A 14,052-nucleotide genomic window follows, 5' to 3' on the forward strand; every position below is an offset into this window, starting at 1 on the left:
TAGAAAAGCTTATTAAAAAGAAGGGATAGGGTAATCAATCGCCTGCCTTATCAAATTTTCTTGTTCTCATTTTAAAATTTTGGAAAGGGGATGAAGCCTAATAAAATAGGTGACAACTGTTGCTGTGCTATTTTAAATAAGATAAGACTTAACACTAGTGAAATACACATACAATCAGGGGTAAAAAATTAAAAACGCATCAAAATTGTATTTTTATGCATAACGTTTTAACGAATCGGGAACATTATTTCGGAAGGGGGGATTGAAACCCCTTAACCTTTCCCCTGAATACGAGCTTGCACACAATAATAGTCCACAATAATAATCTTTCCAAAGGCTCCCTTTAAATGCCTATTTATTTGTTTTTAAGGTGTTGGAACGGTCGTGGGAAGAAGTGGATGGAGTGAATGTATCTCTTCGTCTTTGGGATACTTTTGGAGACCATGATAAGGATAGAAGATTTTCTTACGGAAGGTAACACATTTTCTAATTGTAGGGATTGCATAAGGTGACTTCAGTTTAATAGATTAAAGGATAATTCCCTTGCATTTAATTTAGGCTAAATCGTTTTCTCTTGGTGAAATATCCAGTCTACATTCTTTGGTCTTTAATTTCCGTCCAGCTTAAAAACATTTCTATGGTAATCCAAGTCCTCTACGGCGCTGAGACCCAACTGGCTGCTGCTTCTGTTCGTGATACCATAGTCGGGACCTAAACAAAGTTCTTGAGACGTATTGAACGGATCAGGTTGTACGACTTTGTCTCGGACACCCGACTACTGGCACTCACAGACCAGACCCCCAACTCTCATCAGCTCGCTGCACAAACCCTGCGGTGGTTTGGTCACTTGGTCCGTTCGCCAGCAGAAACACCCGCCCGAACACCATTCAGTTTTGATTCTCCTACGCATGACTGCAAGTACCCCTGCAGAAGACCCCAGATGGAGGGACAGCCTTACCCATACCCAGTACCTCTCAGTGATCGGTACTGATCAGAAAGAAGCTGTCATGCTTGCATAAGACCGTTCCGATTGGAGGGGAAGAGTCACGTGTCTCTCTACACTGGACCACCTGCAGGAGCATTAATTCAAGTTAAAAACGTTCTCGGTCAAACTATCTAAATTAACAAACAACTGTTAACTGTTTATTGACTTTTACCATTAGTAAAGGAGTGTTTATTAAAAGATGGGTAATTTGATTTTTACAGGTAGGAAGGAGGGGGTAGAATGCTATTTAAAGGCTGATTCGGACGATTGTTTGGTATGATACAGGGTGAAGGGAGGTGGAGTAGCATTGAGGAACGGTAATGGGTCGGCAGGGAGTTGATGTTAAGGGGATTGTGGTATCGGTGTGATATGGAAATGATATTGTTGAAAAATTCTGTTTTTTTTTCTTAGTATTGCATTAGAATTGATTAAACTGGTTTGTATCTTAGGCTGCACGCCAGTAAAATTGTTAGTTTTTTGAGAAGTACAGCGTTTGTAAATAGTAAAAATTTTATTTCTGTTTGTGAATGAAGAAATATAAATCTATCTGAAATAGGAAACGAGTGGCTTTTCATTTTCATTGAAAATATTATCTTACAATTGCCGTTTCAAATTTTTCCCTTACTATTTCAAAGGGGTTGGGCCTGGAGGGGGTATATTAAATGTGTGCTATCAACTAACTTCTAAAAAGTATCCAGGGATACAACTAATGCTATTTAACAAAACTCTTAAGCATAAAAATAAACGTGATTTGGTCTTACATAAGTCATAAAAATCGTGCCTTATATTTTTTCTACCTTCAACGTTTTCTATTTGCTTTAATCCAAAGTACCATGATTAATTGCTATAATTTAAGTTTGAAGTGTCTGAATTTTAAGTAGTTTAAGGAAAACAGGATTCAAAACATGGTTAATGGATTCAACATGAGTGAGCCCAAAAATGCACTTATAGTTCCTGATATAATACTGATAGTCTTCTGCGGTTCTGTTAAGAAGGACACCCTGATTAATAATAAAAAAAAATATCCTTTTTGATAAGTTTTTGATAATTAACTACCTGAGAGCCACTTGCCTTGAAGTTTATTTTTGCACTAAATCCCGAAATTAAGTTTTTAACCCTGTTTCTTCTAAATTACTAATGACTTTTTAATGTGACTTGGCTTCATACTACTGTTTTGTGGCACTTTTTCTTCTGTGCCTTTAAATTTATTTCTCTGGATGGTAGTTACCTGGACGGAATAACAAACCAAAAGATCTAGGAATCAGTCTAAATCTTAGTTCAAAGTACCAAGGACATCAAAATAAAAACATTTTTTGCGCCCCTAAACCCATCTTATGCATGCTCATACCTGAAAAGCATGATTTTCCAAGATTTTTGTTTTGGCTGTTTCAACATTAATAATTTAATAGGGCAGTACCACATTTTCATCAATGTTGCCACGTTAGACCATGAAAATAAAGAGGCAAAACTAACTTAGGACTGACAACGCTCTTCATCCGTTAAAATTTGAATATTAAGTCTTTTGATTCCCACCTTTTCATCTTCACAACTTAGGCTTAAAAGAAGAGCTACACATTCTTAAGCTGTTTAGTATATGTTTTGCTTATATTTTTGCGGATTTTCCACCAAAGTTTTTTCCTGTTTTTTCAATTTGGTCCCGTTATTACTAAACTGCACAACTGCTTAGCTGCACAATGGCTGAAAAACTGTTCTTAGAGGTCTTTTTCATTAAAAATTCAGCCCCAATTCTTCTTCTTATTGTTTGAGATATATATGGCTTTGCCTTTTTTTCTTTAATCAATTCAAATAATCCAATTTCATTTTCACTGTTCTTCGTACTTTTTTTCCCTTACTATACTATGGAACACTTAACAAACGGATTATTTTTCTTTCTATTTTATGATGATAAGAGGCAGTACATATTATTTAAATTGCCAAATTAGTAAACAAGATTAGACATTTATCCGTCGTAATTCTAGGAAAACTCATCACCTGTCATGCCACGTGAGAGTCGCTAGAATCATAATACGAATGAATCTATCTATCTATATATATAAAAACTAGCTGTTGGGGTGGCGCTTCGCGCCACCCCAACACCTAGTTGGTGGGGGCGCTTCGCGCCCCCCCCAAGCCCCCCCGCGCGCGTAAGTCGTTACGCGCCATATTAGTTACGCGCCATTGTAGTTGTGTCCCTATGTCCCACCTGTGAATATAGATATATATATATATATATATATATATATATATATATATATATATATATATATTTATATATATATATATATATATATATATATATATATATATATATATATATATATGTTTTTAACTACGTAAAACTTGCGAATATACAACATTCTTTGCTGTCCCATTGTCTGTGCATATAAATAGATTGTCAGGTTTACCGACTCTTGAACATGCAACATATAATGGTCCATGGGGAAAACAATCCGTATTCAGATCTATACCTCATGATTCTAATGATTGCCCTTGAGCTTTGTTGATGATGATTGCTAATCGACCATTCCCTGAGTCGCCATCGTCATTTATATATCCCCCTGTGCACCCCCGGCGTCCCCTTTGTAGTTATGTCCCTGTGTCCGGTCGTCATTTATATTCCCTGTGTCCCGGTCGTCATTTGTGTCCCGGTGTTCCAGTCTGTGATTTCTCTTTGAGTGTCCCGGGCGTCATTTATATTCCTTGTGTCCCGGTGTCCCTGTCGTCATTTATATCCCCCTGTGCCCCCCGGCGTCCCCATTGTAGTTGTGTCCCTGTGTCCCGGTCGTCATTTATATTCCCTGTGTCCCGGTCGTCATTTGTATCCCGGTGTCCCGGTCTGTATATACATTCGTTTTTATGGCACTTGGTATTAACCAAGTGACATATAGCAGTCGCCAATTCTGTCGGTCTGTCTGTCGGTCTGTCTGTCTGTCGGTCTGTCGGTCGTCCCGGTTTTGCTACTTTAGGCACTTCCAGGGTAAGCTGGACGATGAAAATTTGGCAAGCGTATCAGGGACCGGACCAGATTAAATTAGAAATAGTCGTTTCTTCCCGATTTGACCATCTGGGGGGGAGTGGGGGCCCGGTTAATTCGCAAAAAATAGAAAAAATGAAGTATTTTTAACTTATCAGCGGGTATTTGGATCTTAATGAAATTTAATGTTTGGAATGATATTGTGTCTTAGAGCTTTTATTTTAAATCGCGACCGGATCTGATGACATTGGGGGGAGTTGGAGGGAGAAAACCTAAAGTCCCGGTTCTGCTACTTTAGGCACTTCCAGGTAAGCTAGGACGATGAAATTTGGCAAGCGTATCAGGGACCGGACCAGATTAAATTAGAAATAGTCGTTTTCCCCCCAATTTGACCATCTGGGGGGGGGGAAGTAGTGGCCGGTTAATTCGGAAAAATAGAAAAAATGAAGTATTTTTAACTTATGAGCGGGTGATTGGATCTTAATGAAATTTGATGTTTGGAATGATATTGTGTCTCAGAGCTCTTATTTTAAATCCCGACTGGGTCTGATGACATTGGGGGAGTTGGAGGGGGGAAACCTAAAATCTTGGAAAACACTTAGAGTAGAGGGATCGGGATGAACCTTGATGGAAAAAATAAGCGCAAGTCCCAGATACATGATTGACATAATCGGAACTTATTGCTCTCTTTGGGGTAGTTGGGAGGGGGGGGAGTAAGTCTTAAAAATTAGAAAAATGAGGTATTTCAACTTACGAACGGGTGATCGGATCTCAATGAAATTTGATGTTTAGAAGGATATCGTGTCTTAGAGCTCTTATTTTAAATCCCGACCGGATCTGGTGATGGGGGCGGGGAGTTGGGAGGGGGGAAACCTAAAACTTGGAAAACACTTAGAGTGGAGGGATCGGGATGAAACATGGTGGGAAAAATAAACACAAGTCCTAGATAGATGATTGACATAAACGGAACGGATCCGCTCTCTTTTGGGTAGTTGGGGGGGGGGGGGTTAATCCTGAAAAATTTGAAAAAATGAGGTATTTTTAACTTACGAACAGGTGATTGGATCTCCATGAAATTTGATTTTTAGAAGGATATCGTGGCTCAAAGCTCTTATTTTAAATCCTGACCGGATCTGGTGACATTGGGGGAAGTTTGGGGTGGGGAGACCTAAAATGATGGGAAACGCTTAGATTGGAGGGATTGGGATGAAACTTGGTTGGAAAAATAAGCAAAAGTCTTGCATACGTAATTTACATAATTGGAACGGATCCGCTCAATTGCGGGGGGGGGGGGGTAATTCTGAAAAATAAGAAAAATAACGTATTTTTAACTTACGAAGGAGTGATCGGATCTTCATGAAACTTCATATTTAGAAGGACCCTCGTAACTCTGATATCTTATTTTAAATCTCAACCGGATCAAACGTAATTGGGGGGGGGGCAGTTGGGGGGACGGAAATCTTAGAAAATACTTAAAGCGGTGAGATCAGGATGAAACTGGATGGGAAGAATAGAAACCTGTCTAAGATACGTGACTGACATAACTGGACCGGATCTGCTCTCTTTGGTGGAATTGGGGAGGGGGGAGGTAATTTTGAAAATTGAGGTATTTTGTAACTTACGAAAGGGTGACCAGATCTTAATGAAATTTGATATTTAGAAGGATCTTGTGCTATAAAGTTTAACTTTAGGTTCTGACCTTCTCACAAGTGCCAAATGAGCTCTTGGCTCTTGGCTCTTCCGACCTCGTACCATATGAGCTCTCGGCTCTTCCGACCTCGTCCAAATGAGCTCTTGCTCTTCCGACCTCGTACCATATGAGCTCTCGGCTCTTCCGACCTCGTCACAAGTGCCATATGAGCTCTTAGCTCTTGTTTAGTTTTGTTTTTCTCCTTTATTTTTTTCCTTTTTTCTTTTTTTTCTTTTTTAGTTTATTTAGATTTTTAGATTTTTTAGTTTTTTTATTAGTTTTTAGTTTTTTTGTAGTTTTTACCATTTTTTTAGTTTTTTTTTTTACTTATGTCCTGGTCGTCATTTATACTCCCTGTGTCCCGGTCGTCATTTGTGTCTCGGTGCTTTGTTGATTGCTAATTTATATTATATTTATATTTATATTTTTTATATTTATTAATATTTTTTTAGTTTACTTTTTCTCTTTTTTCAGTTTTTTCCTTTTTTTTAGTTTTTTCTTTTTTAGTTTTTAGTTTTTTTTTGTTTTTTACCTTTTTTTAGTTTTTTTTAGTTTTTTAGCTTTTTTAGTTTTTTTATTAGTTTTTAGTTTTTTTTTTAGTTTTTGCCTTTTTTTAGTTTTTTCAGTTTTTTTTTAGTTTTTAGTTTTTTACCTTTTTTTAGTTTTTTTTTAGTTTTTTAGCTTTTTAGTTTTTTTTCTGTTTAGTTTTTTTTTTGTAGTTTTTACCTTTTTTAGTTTTTTTTCTTTCTTTGTATTAGTGTGAAATAAATTCAGACGTCATATGCGGACAAACACGACGTCACTCGACAGACAGACAGACAGACATAACCCACAAACACTTATTTTTATATATATTTATTCATATTTTTTATTTTTCTTTTTCTCTTTATTTTTCAGTTTTTTCCTTTTTTTAGTTTTTTTCTTTTTTAGTTTTAGTTTTTTTAGTTTTTTACCTTTTTTTAGTTTTTTTTTAGTTTTTTTTAGTTTTTTAGCTTTTTTAGTTTTTTTATTAGTTTTTATTTTTTTTGTAGTTTTTGCCTTTTTTTATTTTTTTCAGTTTTTTTTAGTTATAAGATTTTTACCTTTTTTTTAGTTTTTTTTAGTTTTTTTAGCTTTTTAGTTTTTTTTCTTTTTAGTTTTTTTTGTAGTTTTTACCTTTTTTAGTTTTTTCTTCTTTTGTATTAGTGTGAAATAATTCAGACGTCATATGCGAACTTCTCTTATTTTTCAGTTTTTTCCTTTTTTTTAGTTTTTTCTTTTTTAGTTTTTAGGTTTTTTTTTGTTTTTTACCTTTTTTTAGTTTTTTTAGTTTTTTTTAGTTTTTAGCTTTTTAAGTTTTTTTATTAGTTTTTATTTTTTTTTAGTTTTTACTTTTTTTTAGTTTTTTCAGTTTTTTTTTAGTTTTTAGTTTTTTACCTTTTTTTAGCTTTTTTTAGTTTTTTAGCTTTTTTAGTTTTTTTTCTTTTTAGTTTTTTTTTGTAGTTTTTACCTTTTTAGTTTTTTTTCTTCTTGTGTATTAGTGTGAAATAATTCAGACGTCATATGCGGACAAACACGACGTCACTCGACAGGACAGACAGACAGACATAACCCACAAACAACTTATTTTTATATATATTTATTCATATTTTTTTAGTTTTCTTTTTCTCTTTTATTTTTCAGTTTTTTCCTTTTTTTTAGTTTTTTTCTTTTTAGTTTTTAGTTTTTTTAGTTTTTTTTTTACCTTTTTTTATTTTTTTTTTATTTTTTTTTTAGTTTTTTAGTTTTTTAGCTTTTTTAGTTTTTTATTAGTTTTTATTTTTTTTGTAGTTTTTGCCTTTTTTTATTTTTTTCAGTTTTTTTTTAGTTATTAGATTTTTACCTTTTTTTAGTTTTTTTAGTTTTTTAGCTTTTTTAGTTTTTTTTTCTTTTAGTTTTTTTTTGTAGTTTTACCTTTTTTAGTTTTTTTCTTCTTTTGTATTAGTGTGAAATAATTCAGACGTCATATGCGAACAAACATGACGTCACCTGATCCACAGATCCACACACAGACAACTATTTTTATATATAATAGATAAGTTGTCTGTCCGTCTGTGGATCAGGTGACGTCATGTTTCTGTGTCGGCTGACGTCATGAAATTAGTTGTCGTCATTTTTGCTTTGACGGTGACGTCATTCAAGATATTTAAGACATATGTTCACGTAGAAATTTATTAATGTTTAAGTTTACAATGACTGATGAACTTACCATGGCAAAAGCCGATGAAGATGCTCAAAGAGTCTATGCCAAAAAACTTGCTGCTGATAGAGAAAGTCAGAAAAGAAAGCGTGCCGAGGAATCAAAAGAACAGCAAGGAAACAGGCTTGAGGCTAAAGAACGTAAAACCGCGCAGTTAGATCCACCTGGACAGCGAGAGTCAAAACATATCAAAACTGAAAATGATAGCGATGATGATTGGGTTTGGGATTTTGACTTGGATAAGGTCATCAATGCCTACCAGATTTTAGTTAAAAAAACGAAGGTTCGGCGATATGTATTTCATAGTGAAGCTGAAAAATAAAGAAGAAAAAGAAAACTGAAAAAAGAAAAAATGTAAAAAACATGACGACCGGGACACAGGGAATATAAATGACGACCAGGACACGCTGAAAAATAAAGAAGAAAAAGAAAACTGAAAAAGAAAAAATGTAAAAAACTAAAAAAATACTAAAAAGAAAAAACACTCAAAGAGAAATTACAGACCGAGACACAATGACGACCGGGACAGAGGGAATATAAATAACGACCGGGACACTCAAAGAGAAATTACAGACTGGGATACCGGGACACAAATGACGACCGGGACTCAGGGAATATAAATGACGACCAGGACACAGGTATTTAAGAATATCGTTCAAAGACAAATTTTTAATTGTAAGAAGACCGTTGAAAGAGAAATTTCTAATTGTAAAATGACTGAAGAACCTACAATGGCAACACCCGAGGAAGCTGCTCCAAAACGAATGTATTCAGCCGAAGTAGCTGAGTTGGTAAAGCGTTATGTTTCAGGTTCTAGGTCCGAGAGGCTCCAGGTTTGAACCTTGGTTTTAGCATTAATACAAAAGAAGAAAAAACTAAAAAAGGTAAAAACTACAAAAAAACTAAAAAGAAAATATATATATATTTATATATATATATATATATATATATATATATATATATATATATATGTATATATATATATATATATATATATATATATATATATATATACTAGCTGTTGGGGTGGCGCTTCGCGCCACCCCAACACCTAGTTGGTGGGGGCGCTTCGCGCCCCCCCCCAAGCCCCCCCGCGCGCGTAAGTCGTTACGCGCCATAATAGTTACGCGCCATTGTAGTTGTGTCCCTATGTCCCACCTGTGAATATAGATAGATATATATATATATATATATATATATATATATATATATATATATATATATATATATATATATATATATATATATGGTTTTAACTACGTAAAACCTGCGAATATACAACATTCTTTGCTGTCCCATTGTCTTTGCATATAAATAGATTGTCAGGTTTACCGACTCTTGAACATGCAACATATAATGGTCCATGGGAAAACAATCTGTATTCAGATCTATACCTCATGATTCTAATGATTGCCCTTGAGCTTTGTTGATGGTGATTGCTAATCGACCATTCCCTGTCCCGGTGTCCCGGTCGTCATTTATATCCCCCTGTTTCCCCCGGTGTCCCCGTTGTAGTTGTGTCCCTGTGTCCCGGTCGTCATTTATATTCCCTCTGTCCCGGTCGTCATTTGTATCCCGGTGTCCCGGTCTGTATATACATTCGTTTTTTAGTTTTGTTTTTCTCCTTTATTTTTTTCCTTTTTTTTCTTTTTTAGTTTATTTAGATTTTTAGATTTTTTAGTTTTTTTATTAGTTTTTAGTTTTTTTTTCTTTTTAGTTTTTTTGTAGTTTTTACCTTCTTTTTAGTTTTGTTAGTTTTTTTTTTACTTATGTCCTGGTCGTCATTTATACTCCCTGTGTCCCGGTGCTTTGTTGATTGCTAATCGAACATTCCTTTTGTCCTGGTCGCTTTCTCTTTGAGTGTCGTCATTTATTTTTTTCTTTTTTACTTCTTTTAGTTTTTACCTTTTTTAGTTTTTTTAGTTTTTTAGATGAAAATTTTTTTAGTTTTTTCCTTTTTTTCTTTTTAGTTTTTTATTGGTTTTTACCTTTATTTTAGCTTATTTTTCAGTTTTTTCCTTTTTTTAGTTTTTTTTTATTTTTTATTTTTTTTAGTTTTTTACCTTTTTTTAGTTTTTTTAGTTTTTTTAGTTTTTTAGCTTTTTTACTTTTTTTATTAGTTTTTAGTTTTTTTGTAGTTTTTGCCTTTTTTTAGTTTTTTCAGTTTTTTTTTAGTTTTTTATTGGTTTTTACCTTTATTTTAGCTTATTTTTCAGTTTTTTCCTTTTTTTTAGTTTTTTTTTAGTTTTTTTAGTTTTTTACCTTTTTTTAGTTTTTTTTAGTTTTTTTAGTTTTATAGCTTTTTTATTTTTTTATTAGTTTTTAGTTTTTTTTGTAGTTTTTGCCTTTTTTTAGTTTTTTTAGTTTTTTAGCTTTTTTATTAGTTTTTAGTTTTTTTTGTAGTTTTTGCCTTTTTTTAGTTTTTTTCTTTTTAGTTTTTTTGTAGTTTTTACCTTCTTTTTAGTTTTGTTAGTTTTTTTTTTTTACTTATGTCCTGGTCGTCATTTATACTCCCTGTGTCCCGGTGCTTTGTTGATTGCTAATCGAACATTCCTTTTGTCCTGGTCGCTTTCTCTTTGAGTGTCGTCATTTATTTTTTTCTTTTTTAGTTCTTTCAGTTTTTACCTTTTTTAGTTTTTTTTAGTTTTTTAGATGAAAATTTTTTTTAGTTTTTTCCTTTTTTTCTTTTTAGTTTTTTATTGGTTTTTACCTTTATTTTAGCTTATTTTTCAGTTTTTTCCTTTTTTTTAGTTTTTTTTTTATTTTTATTTTTTTTAGTTTTTTACCTTTTTTTAGTTTTTTTAGTTTTTTTAGTTTTTTAGCTTTTTTACTTTTTTTATTAGTTTTTAGTTTTTTTTTGTAGTTTTTGCCTTTTTTTAGTTTTTTCAGTTTTTTTTTTAGTTTTTTATTGGTTTTTACCTTTATTTTAGCTTATTTTTCAGTTTTTTCCTTTTTTTTTAGTTTTTTTAGTTTTTAGTTTTTTTAGTTTTTTACCTTTTTTTAGTTTTATTAGTTTTTTTTAGTTTTTTTAGTTTTTTAGCTTTTTTATTTTTTTTATTAGTTTTTAGTTTTTTTTGTAGTTTTTGCCTTTTTTTAGTTTTTTTAGTTTTTTAGCTTTTTTATTAGTTTTTAGTTTTTTTTGTAGTTTTTGCCTTTTTTTAGTTTTTTTAGTTTTTTAGCTTTTTTATTTTTTTTTATTAGTTTTTAGTTTTTTTTGTAGTTTTTGCCTTTTTTTAGTTTTTTCAGTTTTCAGTTTTGTCACCTGATCCAGTTTTTTCAGGTGACGTCACCTGATCCATCCACAGACAGACAGACAACTTATTTTTATATATATAGATAGATATATATATATATATACTAGCTGTTGGGGTGGCGCTTCGCGCCACCCCAACACCTAGTTGGTGGGGGCGCTTCGCGCCCCCCCCCAAGCCCCCCCGCGAGCGTAAGTCGTTACGCGCCATAATAGTTACGCGCCATTGTAGTTGTGTCCCTATGTCCCACCTGTGAATATAGATATATATATATATATATATATATATATATATCTATATATATAAAAATAAGTTGTCTGTGGATGGATGTGTGGATGGATGTGTGGATGGATGTGTCAGGTGACGTCACCTGAAAAAACTGGATTAGGTGACGTCAAAACTGAAAAAACTAAAAAAAGGCAAAAACTACAAAAAAAACTAAAAACTAATAAAAAAAATAAAAAAGCTAAAAAACTAAAAAAACTATAAGGTAAAAACCAATAAAAAACTAAAAAAAAAACTGAAAAAACTAAAAAAAGGCAAAAACTACAAAAAAAAACTAAAAACTAATAAAAAAAAGTAAAAAAGCTAAAAAACTAAAAAAACTAAAAAAACTAAAAAAAGGTAAAAAACTAAAAAAAATAAAAAATAAAAAAAAACTAAAAAAAAGGAAAAAACTGAAAAATAAGCTAAAATAAAGGTAAAAACCAATAAAAAACTAAAAAAAAAAAGGAAAAAACTAATAAATGACGACACTCAAAGAGAAAGCGACCAGGACAAAAGGAATGTTCGATTAGCAATCAACAAAGCACCGGGACACAGGGAGTATAATCTATCTATATAAAAATAAGTTGTCTGTCTGTCTGTGGATGTGTGGATGGATGTGTCAGGTGACGTCACCTGAAAAAACTGGATTAGGTGACGTCAAAACTGAAAAAACTAAAAAAAGGCAAAAACTACAAAAAAAACTAAAAACTAATAAAAAAAATAAAAAGCTAAAAAACTAAAAAAACTATAAAGGTAAAAACCAATAAAAAACTAAAAAGGCAAAAACTACAAACAAAACTAAAAACTAATAAAAAAAGTAAAAAAGCTAAAAAACTAAAAAAACTAAAAAAACTAAAAAAAGGTAAAAAACTAAAAAAAATAAAAAATAAAAAAAAACTAAAAAAAAGGAAAAAACTGAAAAATAAGCTAAAATAAAGGTAAAAACCAATAAAAAACTAAAAAAAAAGGAAAAAACTAAAAAATGACGACACTCAAAGAGAAAAAAAAGGCAAAAACTACAAAAAAAACTAAAAACTAATAAAAAAAATAAAAAAGCTAAAAAACTAAAAAAACTAAAAAAAGGCAAAAACTACAAAAAAAACTAAAAACTAATAAAAAAGCTAAAAAACTAAAAAAACTAAAAAAAAGGCAAAAACTACAAAAAAACTAAAAACTAATAAAAAAAATAAAAAAGCTAAAAAACTAAAAAAACTAAAAAAACTAAAAAAAGGTAAAAAACTAAAAAAACTAAAAACTAAAAAAAAACTAAAAAAGGTAAAAACTAAAAGAACTAAAAAAGAAAAAAATAAATGACGACACTCAAAGAGAAAGCGACCAGGACAAAAGGAATGTTCGATTAGCAATCAACAAAGCACCGGGACACAGGGAGTATAAATGACGACCAGGACAAAACTAAAAAATCTAAAAATCTAAATAAACTAAAAAAGAAAAAAAAAGGAAAAAAATAAAGGAGAAAAACAAAACTAAAAAACGAATGTATATACAGACCGGTACACCGGGATACAAATGACGACCGGGACACAGGGAATATAAATGACGACCGGGACACAGGGACACAACTACAACGGGGACACCGGGGGAAACAGGGGGATATAAATGACGACCGGGACAAAAAAACTAAAAAGAAAAAAAAACTAAAAACTAATAAAAAAACTAAAAAATCTAAAAATCTAAATAAGCTAAAAAAGAAAAAAAAGGAAAAAAATAAAGGAGAAAAACAAAACTAAAAAACGAATGTATATACAGACCGGGACACCGGGATACAAATGACGACCGGGACCCGGGACACAGGGAATATAAATGACGACCGGGACACAGGGACACAACTACAACGGGGACACCGGGGGAAACAGGGGGATGTAAATGACGACCGGGACACCGGGACAGGGAATGGTCGATTAGCAATCACCATCAACAAAGCTCAAGGGCAATCATTAGAATCATGAGGTATAGATCTGAATACAGATTGTTTTCCCATGGACCATTATATGTTGCATGTTCAAGAGTCGGTAAACCTGACAATCTATTTATATGCAAAGACAATGGGACAGCAAAGAATGTTGTATATTCGCAAGTTTTACGTAGTTAAAACCATATATATATATCTATCTATATTCACAGGTGGGACATAGGGACACAACTACAATGGCGCGTAACTATTATGGCGCGTAACGACTTACGCGCGCGGGGGGGCTTGGGGGGGGCGCGAAGCGCCCCCACCAACTAGGTGTTGGGGTGGCGCGAAGCGCCACCCCAACAGCTAGTATATATATATATATATATATATATATATATATATATATATGGTTTTAACTACGTAAAACTTGCGAATATACAACATTCTTTGCTGTCCCATTGTCTTTGCATATAAATAGATTGTCAGGTTTACCGACTCTTGTACATGCAACATATAATGGTCCATGGGAAAACAATCTGTATTCAGATCTATACCTCATGATTCTAATGATTACCCTTGAGCTTTGTTGATGGTGATTGCTAATCGACCATTCCCTGTCCCGGTGTCCCGGTCGTCATTTACATCCCCCTGTTTCCCCCGGTGTCCCCGTTGTAGTTGTGTCCCTGTGTCCCGGTCGTCATTTATATTCCCTGTGTCCCGGTCGTCATTTGTATCCCGGTGTCCCGGTC

At 32.8% G+C, this 14,052-nt stretch overlaps 1 protein-coding gene across 9 annotated transcripts in view; it reads left to right on the plus strand.

Annotated features, from left to right (window-relative positions):
* Window positions 1-14,052, plus strand: part of LOC136026982 (rho-related BTB domain-containing protein 1-like) — a 218,748-nt gene that overhangs the window by 46,529 nt on the left and 158,167 nt on the right. For all 9 annotated transcript variants that reach the window (XR_010617465.1, XM_065703854.1, XM_065703855.1 and 6 more), the window contains one exon: window positions 371-474. Coding sequence is in view for 8 of the 9 variants with exons in the window: in XM_065703854.1 (XP_065559926.1) it covers window positions 371-474 (104 nt within the window). In the remaining variant the exon portion in view is untranslated. The remainder of the gene's footprint in view (window positions 1-370; window positions 475-14,052) is intronic.

The sequence above is a fragment of the Artemia franciscana genome, chromosome 5 (assembly GCF_032884065.1).
Source record: "Artemia franciscana chromosome 5, ASM3288406v1, whole genome shotgun sequence".
Taxonomy (NCBI): Eukaryota; Metazoa; Arthropoda; class Branchiopoda; order Anostraca; family Artemiidae; genus Artemia; species Artemia franciscana.